At 38.7% G+C, this 12905-nt stretch overlaps 1 protein-coding gene across 8 annotated transcripts in view; it reads left to right on the top strand.

Annotated features, from left to right (window-relative positions):
- The first annotated feature begins 213 nt into the window (after positions 1–213).
- VPS13A (vacuolar protein sorting 13 homolog A) overlaps positions 214–12905 on the top strand; it is a 101083-nt gene continuing 88391 nt past the window's right edge. For all 8 annotated transcript variants that reach the window (XR_003574118.1, XM_027909894.1, XM_027909886.1 and 5 more), the window contains exons 1-7: positions 214–364; positions 9752–9795; positions 10296–10338; positions 11230–11325; positions 11608–11709; positions 12346–12455; positions 12714–12773. Coding sequence is in view for 7 of the 8 variants with exons in the window: in XM_027909894.1 (XP_027765695.1) it covers positions 265–364; positions 9752–9795; positions 10296–10338; positions 11230–11325; positions 11608–11709; positions 12346–12455; positions 12714–12773 (555 nt within the window). In the remaining variant the exon portion in view is untranslated. The remainder of the gene's footprint in view (positions 365–9751; positions 9796–10295; positions 10339–11229; positions 11326–11607; positions 11710–12345; positions 12456–12713; positions 12774–12905) is intronic.

The raw sequence follows: 12905 nt of genomic DNA, 5'->3' as shown, positions 1-12905 counted from the left end.
TGCACTTCCCCTCACAATCTCTGTGCGTACGGAGAGGACACAGAGAACAACGCCCCGAGGCGTGCCGAGCGCCGCGACCCCCACCGGCTCCCGTCGGCTGAGCCAGGCCGCGCCCCTTCCGGCCCGGCGAGGGGGAGGTGGCGGGGCGGGGCCGGCCCTGGGCCCCGGGGCGGGGCGAGCGGCGGGCAGAGACAGCGGCAGGAGAGGGGGTGGCGGCGCTGCTGCTGCTGCTGCCGCTGCCGCCGGGGCGGCGGCGCGGGCAGGATGGTGTTTGAGTCGCTGGTCGTGGACGTCCTGAACCGTTTCCTCGGCGACTACGTGGTGAACCTGGACAGCTCCCAGCTGAAGCTGGGCATCTGGGGAGGTACGGGCCTGCCCGCCTTCCCTGCCCGCCGCCGCGTCCCTTCCTGCCCGTCCGGGCTCGCCCTGCCGCCCGCAGGAGGGAGAGGCTGGGGCGGTGTCCCCGGGCGGTGCCGAGCCGGACCGGGCCGGGCCGGGCCTGCCGAGCCGTGCCGGACCGCCTGCCCGATAGCGTAGCCGCCACTCCACCTGCCTGCCGCTTAAAAATAGCCGTGGGGGCGGGCAGGGCGGAGGCGGTGTTCATGGGGGGCGCGGGAGCAGCTGTGGGCAAACAGCTGGTGGGGGGTACAGAAAAATCCGGTCTAAGTGCTGGGGAGTCATGGACAGCCCCTGCTCTCTGAGGGTGTACACGGGCCGTGGCTGCCCGCCGTGCTGCTGCCGGTCGCGGAACGTTTGGGAGGACTGGGCGGGCAGCTTGGAGCCGGGAGCCTGACCCGGCTCTGCGGGAATGTGAAACTGGCGTACGGGCTGTTCCCCCGCCCGGAAATAAACTGAGAATAAACACCAGGGGTTTGGATGGCGTTTGAGTGACAGGGTCGTGCTCGCGGCGGTGGCCTCTCTGCGAACGGCAGACATCCCGTCTCTTCTTGGTGCTACCTTCTGTAGGTCTAGAATATTTGTCCCTTTTAGCCTTAAAACCCAAGGAGTAGAGACTGCCTTGGGTGTTTGCAGAGGCGATGACCAGCTGTACTAGGCGAAGTAGGCAGTGCTCTGTACATATTAAAGTAATATACCAGTTGTGAAGGTAAGGCAGGAGAGTGTTCTGTTTGAATGTACTTTCTTGAGGTCCCTTTACTAGGTACAAAAAACCAGTATCAAAGTGTGCCAGACACAGACAATTAGCAGATACGTGTGCAGCGACGCAGCGACCACTTATGGCTCGATTTCCAGTGTGCATTCCAGGTATCTGCAGCATTAGCAAAAGGAAACACAGAGGTTCAGGGTTTTTTTACGGGTACGTTCCTACATCTGTAGGTATGAACAATCTGTAGGTATGAACAATCTGTAGGTATGGACAATCTGTAGGTATGAAGCACCCTCGAGGTATTCCCTACGTGCAATTCCATTCTTAGGTACTCATATACATTACTCAGATTTTGTAAGCTTCTCATGGAGCTTTTTGCATCATGGACGTTTTTGCTGTCATGCTTCTGTTTTCGGAAATGGCATCCTTAGTTAGTTTCCTATATGCAGTAATTTTCTTTCATTTAGTCAAGGCATTTGTAGCATCTTTGTAAAGTTCAGTCTTAACACTGCAACACGACATGTAAGTGCTGGAGAGAAGGTAGTAAGGCTCAATATAGCATATTGATCACTATTAGGTGAGTCTTATTTGAAAGACTTGAGTTACTGTCTCTTTCAGCAAAACTATGTCATACTAATTGTTTGATTTGTGCACTTAAGTTCTGAACTTGTCATAGTTTCTTTCAGTTGAGGGAAGGTAGGCAGAATATTCAATGTAAAATATGGAACATCGTGTAAATGTTTTGGGCAATATTTATACATTACAAAAAGGGAAAAGCTTATTTTTCTGGCTCTGTAGATTGGTGGTGGTTAGTCATGGCAGCTTATGCCTCTGTGAGGCAACTCTTGTGAGATTAGATGCACATTAACTGTCTCGCTTATTTTTTTTTAATTAAATCTCAATAAATTTTATTTTGGAGTTTTGATATTCAGCTGTGGGTTTTCGTGTAACTTGATTTTTATTTTATTATTTCCTTTTCCAGTAGTTCTTATTTTTAGAGGCTTTAGTATTTTTTAATTTAAATTAAATTTCTCATTTCTCAGTACAGTACTTATGTACTACAGCAAAACTTTTTTTTTTTTTTGTCTACATGGCCTGTTTACTTGCTTATTATGAAAATGTATATATGAAACTATCTGTGTCTTCCTCTAAGAGGCTCAGAACTACTGTGTAGCATTGGTGAAACATCACTTGAGTTTATTTTTTTCCTGGTCTACTGCATTATGCTTTTTTGCAGTTTAAACTGTGTTTAATGGCCTGTGCTTCTGCAATATTTCTTTCATTTCAAATATCTCAAAGGACCTAGAAATTGCATTCTACTAGCCAAAAGGCAGTAACTATTAGCAGTAATAGCAATAGAGTACTGTTTTTATATGAAGTGCATCACTGATTAGCAGATCTCAACACTCGCAGTGTATCTGAAGTCTACTGATAATTTTTTTGGCTGGCTAATTACTAAAATTCTGGAACTAAGGTTTGGGTTTTTTTTTTATAATACTATTTTTTGTCTTCATATTTTATGTAAACTTAATAGTTTTTCATGCTTGCCTGCACGCTCTGAAAGCATTTCCATTACAGCTATGTGTTTTCATGCAGTGTTTGTCTTTGTGTGTCATGATAAAACTACTAAAATTTACATAAGTCAGTTAGTATTGAAATTAAATTGTCTTAAATCCATTAAATATTCTAGTAGTGATTCAAAAAAAAAGGCAAGTTGTGTGTTTAGGGTTTTGTTTGTTTGTTTGTTTGGTTTTTTTTTCCTCTTCTAACAAATGGCCACTGCTTTTTGAGTGCTACAGCACTGCACAAGTGCTATATATCTGTATCTTACATTTTAAAAAGAATGTATTTTTTGGCCTCTGAATGATTTAATACCCAAGGGAGGTTTGTTTTTTATTTTTTAAATGCTGTAGCAAGCTGTGGTCTTGTGGTATTTTATAGCTGGCCTGTTTGAATTAAGACTGGTAACCTGTTGATAGACTCTTAATATATGTATAACACCTAATTTTACAGAGCCCTCAGCTTCTGTAAATTTGAGAGCTTAATTAATGAGTTTTTAATGAGCATGCTTAACATTAACTTTGTCTTTTCATAAATGAGAGAATTCATTCTTAAAGCTATTCAGATTCAATCTGTGTAGTAAAACTGTGTCATGATGCTGCTCAAAAAATATATTAACAGAGAAATTACTACTGAAATGTTTTAATTGTTTTTTTCTTGTTAAAAAATCTCTCAGATTGAAAGGTAAATATGTGGATTGTCTCAATACTAAAGCAAGATGTGATATGTGGAAACACTTATGACTGAGAGAGTTGCAAGAAAAATAATGACCTGAAATATAAAAGGCAGTGCAGAAAGGAGGAGGAAGGACAACCTATGCAAGTGAAAACAAAGGTAATTTGAACATATAAGGTCAGTATTGGAAGGGCCAAGACTCAGAAAAGAACATAACAGGGAAGGAAATCATATTCCTGAAGAACTCCATTAGTGTGAAGAAGGGTAAAAGGCTACTGTGTCAGGCAACCATCACAGAAGGCAATGGCTGGTGGGAAGGACTGTGCTTTAAGCCTCTTCTTGTCATGGCCTTCACTTAGAAAGGTAGTTTCAATGAGCTGTGTCAATAAGGGTGCAAGTACTTGGCTTAGATAAAAGGTTAGATAAGTATTTAGGTAAGTTAGATATTTTTGAATGCTCTAGACCTAGTAAAGGTATGCTTCAATACCTGAAAAAATGCTTGGAGCAATATGAGATGCATACAGTTATCTTCGACAGGAAGTGCCAGTAAGTTTTCCAAACAGTACAGAGATCAGTTTCATCAAAGTTCATGATGCCATTGTTTTCTTTTGACTGTGTCTAAATAACTTTTCGTTCAGTTTCTTGGCCAGGCCCTCGGTTCTGCCCTTTAAAATACTTAATTCTCTATTGACTTGGAACACCTGCTTATCCTAGGTAATGTCTCAAGTGTATTTTGCTTCACTTTTTATTTGAAAAGCTGATGTCTCTTATCAGGACCGTTCTGTATTAAGATGATATAGGCAGATAATTGACACATTTGTAAGCATACAAACAGTTTTTACTTTTTCATTTGGTTACAGCTATTGTTACAGTAAAAGATGACTAGTTTTGCATACCTTGCCTTGTCTAGGTACAGCAAGTACAACCACATAGCAGATGCAACCTCCCCCCCTCCTCTTACATAATGATAATTTGAATTCACTTGGGGGATGAATAGTATCTAATAGTTTTCGCTGCCTTTAATGACCTGTTTCACAATAGAAGGTATGTTTAAACAAGAATAATTGGGTATTGATCAGATTCCAGCTGAGGTATTTTCAGTTTCTGATTTTTCATCTCTCTTTCTCTCATCTGCCTTCCTTCTCCCCACCCCTTATTTATAAGACAGCACAGATTAATTAGGTAAAATCTGTGAATTTTTATGTGGATTAATTTTCTTCACCATCTTTAACTTCAGTTTACAACTATAACAAAATTTCAGTTAGGCCTCTTTGGTGAAATGGTTTACTGAGTGTTACTGTGTTTACTGACTGTTACTTCTTGCAAGCTAGGTCTTGGTAGTAGGCATTGGTTCATGCACTCAAATTCATGAAGTTATTTTGAGTATCTAAAATTAAAACTATAAACTTATTTATTCCAGAATTTTGAAAACTGTTTGCTTTTCTTGAATTGTTTACCATGTCTATAGATCAGTAAATGTAAGAATTTGCTTTATAATGTAGCCTAAATACATCCCAGACTGTGCTATAGGTATTTATAAATGTTCTGGCTTTTATTATTGTTTTGGCTGCTAGCCTGCATGGTTAACCCTAGATATTTATACTACTCCAACTATTTGTATATACAGTTTTCAAGGCGACTTAACTGAGTAATTTCTAACCATGCATTGGATGCATTTCTGTCATTGAAACATCCAGTTGCTCCCAATAGGAATACACCACCCCTGCCAAAAAAACCCCAACCAACCAACAACAAAAACAATCGAATCATAATGTATTTTGATATTCTTGCAATTAAAGTCTGTTGTCAGTGCTCCAAGACAGTAAAATTCATTAGCTGTGTTATGTCCTGTAAAAAACCGCCCTGCTTTTTGTGCTTCTGTTTATGAGGGCTTTTGGGTTTTTTGCCTCCCACCCCGAACAGAAAAGTCAGGATTCAGTGCAGTTGCACTCAGATCTATGTTTTGTTGCAAGTGAAAATGACTGAGTGTGATAAAGACTAAATTTTGGCAATGGAAGAGAATACTGACCTGGTCAGTAGCTGCATTTCGAATTTTGAGTGTTAGAATTGGTACAAGCTTTCCAAGGTGTGGTGGCTTTGGAAATAATTCCTGTTTACTTGCAGGAATGTTTAGTCAATCTCTTTCGTTTGTTCTCTCTCAAGTGTGGGAAAAAGAAAGATTGCATAAATACACAAAACATAGTGCCTCTTTTTTTAGTTTTTTGTGTGCTTTGATAATCCATTCACTGTGGTCAGACCCTTAATCAAGCTTTTTGTCTGTAAACAGTTATATTTTAATAAATGTGTTTCAATAATTTTGTACTAAAAGTGAAATATTTTGACTTTTACTAATAACTATCTCTTCTAATGATTTTAATTAAAATCTTTAACTTTTTAACCGTAAAATGATAACTATAGGAAAACCAGTGAAGAATTATGTACCGCACTTCCAAATCTCAGCATTTGATGTAGAATTGTCAAAGTCTTTGTGTTTGAAACGTTACTGATATAATTTTTATTCTCTGCCATTATGATGTGCTCAGGTAAAATGAGAAATAGTTCTCCCATCACAAAGTATTGTTTGTAAATTGCTTAAGATAATCCTTACTTTGCAGTACTTTGGTTTTGGAAGCATCAGGGCCTCCAAATTATTTTAACTCAAGTAACTGTGCCTCAGATGAAATGTGGCATATGTCAGACCCTTCATAAATGAGACAGCATGTTGACTTAGCAATCAGTGAAGAAACTCAACCCAGTTAAATTGCTTCATGTGTTGTGTAGTCTTATAGTTTCCATGTCAATGGTTTTAACATGACTCAACTGACATGCAGAAATTGCATGTTGTGCCTGGTAACTTGGTTACAAACCTGAACCTTTGCTCTGGATACCATTAGGTTTACTTGCTATGAATATAATTACAATTAGTAATCTCTTGGAGAAGCAAATAGGATTTTCTTAGTGTTAAAATAGTCTCTGCAGAGTAAGCTTTATCAGGGAATAAGTTTAGAGTAGAATTGAACCTGGTGGTGTATAAAACTATAACCTTATTACCTACAAAAACTATGTAGTTATAGTTGCTAAAGTAGTTATAGTTGGGAATGCTGTCTTTGCCTGTGTATTTTTTTCTCTCTTCTGTTCTTCCTGTATATATGATGTATATATTGTAAGGCTTAAAAGCAGAGCCACCAGATACCACAAAATATCCTTCTGCATGTAGTATTTCTCTGGAGAGGCTGATATCAGCATTGGTCATTGGTCACAGCCAGCATGGCTTCATGAGAGTCCTGCTTATCCAACCTGATTTCCTTTTATATAACTCACTTAGTTGATCAATGGAAGCCAGTTGATGTAATCTTTTTGGATTTCAGTAAACCTTTGAACACTCTCACCAGATCCTGCTGGACGAACTGTCCAGCACACAGCTGGGTAAGCACATCCTGCAGTGAGTGAGCAATTCGCTCATGGGTCAAGCACAGAAGGTAACAGTGAATGGGGTAACATCAGACTGGTGACCTGTTACTAGTGGGGTTCCACAGGGCTCCATCTTGGGCCCTGTGCTCTTCAACATCTTCATAAATGATTGAATGCAGGACTTAAATGGATGCTAAGCAAGTCTGCAGATGACACAAAAGTGGGAGGAACCGTTTATTGCCTTGAAGGCAGGGAGGCCCTGCAGAGAGATCTCAACAAATTAGAGGACTGAGCAATCACCAATCAGATGAAGTTCAACAAAGGAATGTGCCAAATTCTGCACCTGGGATGGGGCAACCTTGGATGTTCGTACAGACTGGGGAATGAGATGCTGGAAAACAGTGCCATGGAAAGGGATCTGGGGGTCCTGGTCGAAGGCAAGCTGAATATGAGTCAGCAGTGCCCTGGCAGCCAGGAGGGCCAACCGTGTCCTGGGGGACATCAGGCAAAGCATCGCCAGTTGGTCAAGGGGAAGGGAATTGTCCTGCTCTGCTCTGTACTGGGGTGGCCTCACCTTGAATACTGTGTGCAGTTTTGGGCACCACAATATAAGAAAGATATTAACCTCTTAGAGAGTGTCCAAAGGAGGGAAATGAAGATGGTGAAGGGCCTTGAGGGGAAGTTGTATGAGGGGCGGCTGAGGGCGCTTGGTATGTTCAGCATGGAGAAGAGGAGACTGAGGGGAAACCTCATTGCAGTTACAGCTTCCTCATGAGGAGCAGAGGAGGGGCAGGCACTGATCTCCTACTTGTGCTGACCAGTGACAGAACTCAAGGGAATGGCTTGAAGTTGTGTCAGTAAAGGTTTAGGTTGGATATTAGAAAAATGTTCTTCACGCAAAGTATGGTTGGGCACTGGAACAGGCTCCCCAGGGAAGTGGTCACAGCACCAAGCCTGACGAAGGTCAAGAAGCATTTAGATGATACTCTCAGGCACAAGGTGTGACTCTGGGAGATGTTCTTGTGTAGGGCCAAGAGTTGGACTTGATAATCCTGATGGGTCCCTTCCAACTCAGCATATTTTGTGATTCAGTCAGATATATAGAATTCTATTGGAAAGTGAGTATAAATTGTTGCAATGAAAAAGTTAAAAACATTAAAAACTTCATGGTATTTTGTGAATGCTACAAGATGGATGGATTGGTTTACTTGATCAGTTCCTCTAGAACTGTTCAACAGCTTAAGCCAACTCTTCTAATGTGTTAATTTTTAAAAATTTGGTCCAATTTCTCAAAATTGATGGTACTTTGAGCAGTTGTTTAATGCCATTAGTACCATATAGCTGCAAGAATATTTCTTGCAGTTGGACCTCCCGTTTCCCCCTATGTTTTGCTGTTTCTAACATCCATCCCAAAAGAAAAACATTTTTAAATCAATTAAATCTTTATTTGTAATCTCAAATTGTATTCCTTCCCAGGCCTGTAATCTGCCTCTGGTTTACTGAATCTCACTGATGCCCCTGCTCACCTGTTATCAGGTGTCTGTTCCATGTGCATGCATTAAAACTATACAATTAATTTTAAAGTAACCATTTCAGAAGCTCCATTCATCTTGTAGAATGTGAAGAAGACATTGCTTCAGGCTACGTGCATGTTTTTTAAATTGTGAGTTTTCTGGTCCCTTCCAGTATTCCTTTGTTAGGACAAGTGTCTGATGTGAAGTATATTGTTAAAACTGATCTTGCAATTCAAATTCTCTGCATTCACAGTGTACTGAAGTTAATTTTTGTCCTAAGACATTTAAACATAATATTACTGAAATGCTTCATGTGACTTTTGGTAAGCTTATAAATAAGACTTACAAATGTAAAATTTTTGAGAGTTAAAAATTCACTAACCATTAATTTTGCTGGATATGTACAAGCATGGGAAGCAGATGGTTGAGGGAAAAGAAGAAAACTTTTAATTTCAAGATGGATCCTTAAAAAAATGTTACAGTAATTTCCAACATTTTTACTTTGCAGAATCTCAGGTTCTTTTTCATGGGTGTACAAGCTCCATGAGAAAATCTCAGGTACTATTTTGTAGCATGAATGAACAGTCTGGTCTTAATCATCTTTCATGGATGTTTGAAGTGTAGGTTATGGATATCTTTCACAGCAAAGAGTCTGAGACTGCAGGTCATGGACCACTGTGGCATCCCACCATAAAGGGAAAGGGAGCACCCTAGATTTGTAGTGTCCCATGGTCAAAAAGGATCAACAAAATCAGTGTCTGTAAAAAATTACAAAGTTTTGTTAATAAACTATACACACAGCATGGAAATTGTTATAAGTTAGTCCTTTATAATATATACACTGTGGAAGATTTTGAATAAGGAATAGGGTGAAAGAAAAGAGATTAGAAGAGAGGGTAAGAGAAAGAAAGGAAGAAAGATCACCAGTCCTGGCTCCAGTGTCCAGTGTGGCTGATGGGATGTCCAGAGTCCTGGGGCATATATGTGCCCAGGCTTTGGGGGACTACCTTCTTAGAATAAAGGTTTCCTCACCCTTGAGTTAAGTTTCTTGTTTTCTATGCAAATGAGTTATCATGTGCAGTATGTTCTTCCAGACCCTTCTGGAAATGGGTCAGAGGGCTTTGGGAATCTTTGGTGGTCACTACTTATAGACCTTTGGCCAACAATCCATGCCCACTTCTTGACCTCATTCCCACACTTGTGCTATACTGTGTTGTGTTCGTCTCCAGGAGCCAGAACATGGACCTTTATCCCAGAAGAGTTCTGCCTTACCTCTGTATGGCCCCTTTTTCCTTTCACTCCTGTTTTTTCTCACGATATGTTCTTACCAAGAATTCCTGATTGGCTCCACGGCTATCTGGCGATTGATGTTTAAGGCATATACATTAGCCCCCATATTTTCTGGACTTCTATAACCCAGAGATTCAGACTTTGGGAAGTTTAGTATGCTTATTGCGATTTTACTTACTGGCTTCTTTTATTTTAGGAGCTGTAGCACTGAACAATCTGGAAATAAAAGAAAATGCCTTGGTAAGCTAGTGAAAATAAAAATAAAACTTGAAAAAATTACTCATGAACAATGTTTTGGGTTTAGTGGGCATTTTTTAGTTGTTATATTATGATACACTGTCTTTTAAGTAGAAGTTTACTGGTTTATTTTCTCTACACTTATATGGATTATGTGATTAATTTTAGATTAAAGTTAAAAGTATATGCTTTTTTTTTTTTTTTTTTTTACATAAGAGAACTATCTGCAATTGCTAAAAGAATATGCTTAGGTCAAAAGCAGTACTGAAAGATAATTTTTCCTATAGCTTGTGAACCTAGAAACTTGCTCTTGGGAATGTATTTAGCCTAGCATGGCTCAACAGTCTAAATGAGTAACTTAATGTTTGCTTATATTGAATTTTTTTTTTCAAGTGGTTGAAAGGTAAATTTGTTGTTAAGGTTATCATAATGTCTTTTCCTGCATGGCAACATATCACAAGTTGCTGAATTGAGTTTAAATTTTCTGAACCACTTTCTTTCAGAGTCAGCTGGATGTGCCATTTAAAGTTAAAGTAGGACATATTGGTAAGTTACATTTTACCATGTACACATGCAGGATCTAAACATATTGCATTTCCTTGCAATTTCCTTGTGACTCAGACATCTTAAGCAAGTAATTTCCTTACTTTCCTTGATTTGCATACTTTGTATGCTCTGAAGTTTGTCTCTTCTGGAAAAAAACCCTGTTTGATGGCTCCTTTTCTGAAATGAAGAAGTTAAAATATACTGGAGTCTTGTTTAATCACTTCAATGTTAGTGAGAAAAGAACCAAACGCAGCAAAAATTAGCAATTGGACAGGACTGGGTCTCATTCCTTGTCTTAGCAAGACTTTGTTTTTGCTAAAATGGAAAACTTTCTCATTGCAAGTTGATTGTCTTGTAAAAGTTAGTGGTTTCTTAAAGCAAACTAAGTCTGAAGCCGTTATGCTTCCTTCAAATCTACCCTGGAAATACGTATTTCCCATTGACTGATTTCACATTTTGTTAAAATTAGTGCTTGGGTGAAGAATGAGAGACACTGTAACCTCATGATCCTTGTGTTCACGAAGTATAGTATTTAACTGACTGGTGATGTATGAGCTGCCCGTGTGCTTTTCTTGTTTCTGAGGGTGGTGCAGTGGATTTGCAAGGAGGGAGAGATTGTTGTTAGGAAGAGGGAATATAATTCCCATGACTAGGAAGAGGATCTAGAGACTTGATAATTCTGCTCATGGAAAAATTCGCCTCATGTTTATTTGTGTGTTGTGTAAAAAACAATACAACCTGAAGGACATTTGCTTCAGGTGCACTGTTTCTTTATCTTTCTAGTATAATAATTGTTCAAAGATTTTGTGTTTAATGTTAATTATATTTCTGATTTTTTTCCCAGTCAACTATTTAACTCTATACCTCAACCTTTTTCTTCTGTGTTTTTAGGTCAACTTAACCTACAGATTCCGTGGCAAAACCTATATACTCAACCTGTTGAAGCGGTTCTTGATGGAGTTTATTTGCTTATTGTGCCCACAGCCAGTAAGTTAACATAGAGAAACAAGTGGATATGGATTACTGGGATTTCATAAGTATCTGGAATAAGTTGATGATGTTTGAGTGAGCTTTATTCCTGCTAGATGCTCCTAGCAAATCCAATTAGATAATGGAATGGATACCTTTAATTAATTTGCATTTCATCACCTAATTTTGTGCTGTTATGTAATTGTTATGAAAATATAAAAATGACTGCTTTTGAAACACAATCTTCAGGAAATGTGTCAGATTTTTTTGGTATCGTGCCTTTTTACATTGTGCATTTAGGTATAAAATATGATGCTGAAAAAGAAGCCAGGCAGTTCTTGGAAGCAAGACAAAGGGAATTACAAAGGATAGAGGAAGCAAAGCAGAAGGTAGCTGACCAAGGTAAGAGTCGGAAAAATTAAGAAAGTGATGCTATTTCTTTATTTATTTTAATCCAGAGAGAGGCAAACTTTGTCAAAGTGTTCTGTGTTTCTCCGTGGATACTTAAAAACCCATTAGTTACAATTTAGCTGTAACTGCAGAACTGGCATCCTGAAAATAAAACGGTTCAAGCATTGACAAGGTCTAAGTTAGGCTTTTGAAATACTGCTTATGTGTCATATGTTGCCTGACATTTTGTTTCCTTTTCTTTCATAAGAAACAATTTAACTTTGTTTCCAGTAGCAAAAATTGTTACAATTACAGCCTTTTAAATGGTTTGTTTATATTGTTTTTTGATACATCTACTCTTTAAATTTGAGTTTTGATACTTTTAAGAAATTTTTATTGGCCACCTTGAGTATCAGTGGGTGCAAGTCATACTTTTGAAATACCTGATTCTTCATGCAGCAGGTAATAAAGCTGTGAAACCTTTTAGTCTGAGGATATAAATGTTTCAGATTTTACTGAGTGAACATGTTTTTATACAATTAGAGTACAATGGAATAGAAAATTCAGACATTTATCATGCAAACTTTATTATATTTTTGTCTAGTTTTAAAAATAATGTAAATATCAAATTATTTTCCTTTAACTTAGATAAAGTAAAAGAGGAGAAACAAGATACTTTTGTGGAAAAACTAGTTACTCAGGTCATCAAAAATCTTCAGCTGAAAATTTCCAGCATCCATATTCGCTATGAAGATGATGTAAGTACTTGTGTATATCTTAGCATAAAGGGTTGTGCAGTGTAACATGAAATTAGGAACCTGTCTGATTTCTTTTCTCCTAGTTGTTTTCCATGTTGAGAGAATCCTAGTAAAGTTGTGGAATTCTCATATATCAAAAAAAGAAAAAGAAAAACTGATAAAAAGCTCAAACACTTAAAAATGTTTAAATCATTAGTCAACTGTGTATTATAGACTATGAAATAATCCTGTTTTTGTATCTTTCCCCTGCTCCATTAGATCACAAATCGGAATAATCCCTTGTCATTTGGGATTTCACTTCAGAATCTAAGTTTGCAGGTAATTTTATTTTTCATTGTTTATCTAAAAAGCATGTTGATATATATCAGTAGGTTATGTTTTTGTGTGTTGTGCTTTCTGGTAACATGCTGTCTAATGAAAGTATACCTGTAATCATCAGCAATGCACAAT

This window comes from Empidonax traillii, unplaced genomic scaffold (assembly GCF_003031625.1).
Source record: "Empidonax traillii isolate 1590-97213 ecotype Southwest subspecies unplaced genomic scaffold, ASM303162v1 scaffold28:size2823434, whole genome shotgun sequence".
Lineage (NCBI taxonomy): Eukaryota > Metazoa > Chordata > Aves > Passeriformes > Tyrannidae > Empidonax > Empidonax traillii.
The sequence above is the reverse complement of the archived record's forward strand: the minus strand, read 5'-3'. Positions and strand labels throughout refer to the sequence as shown.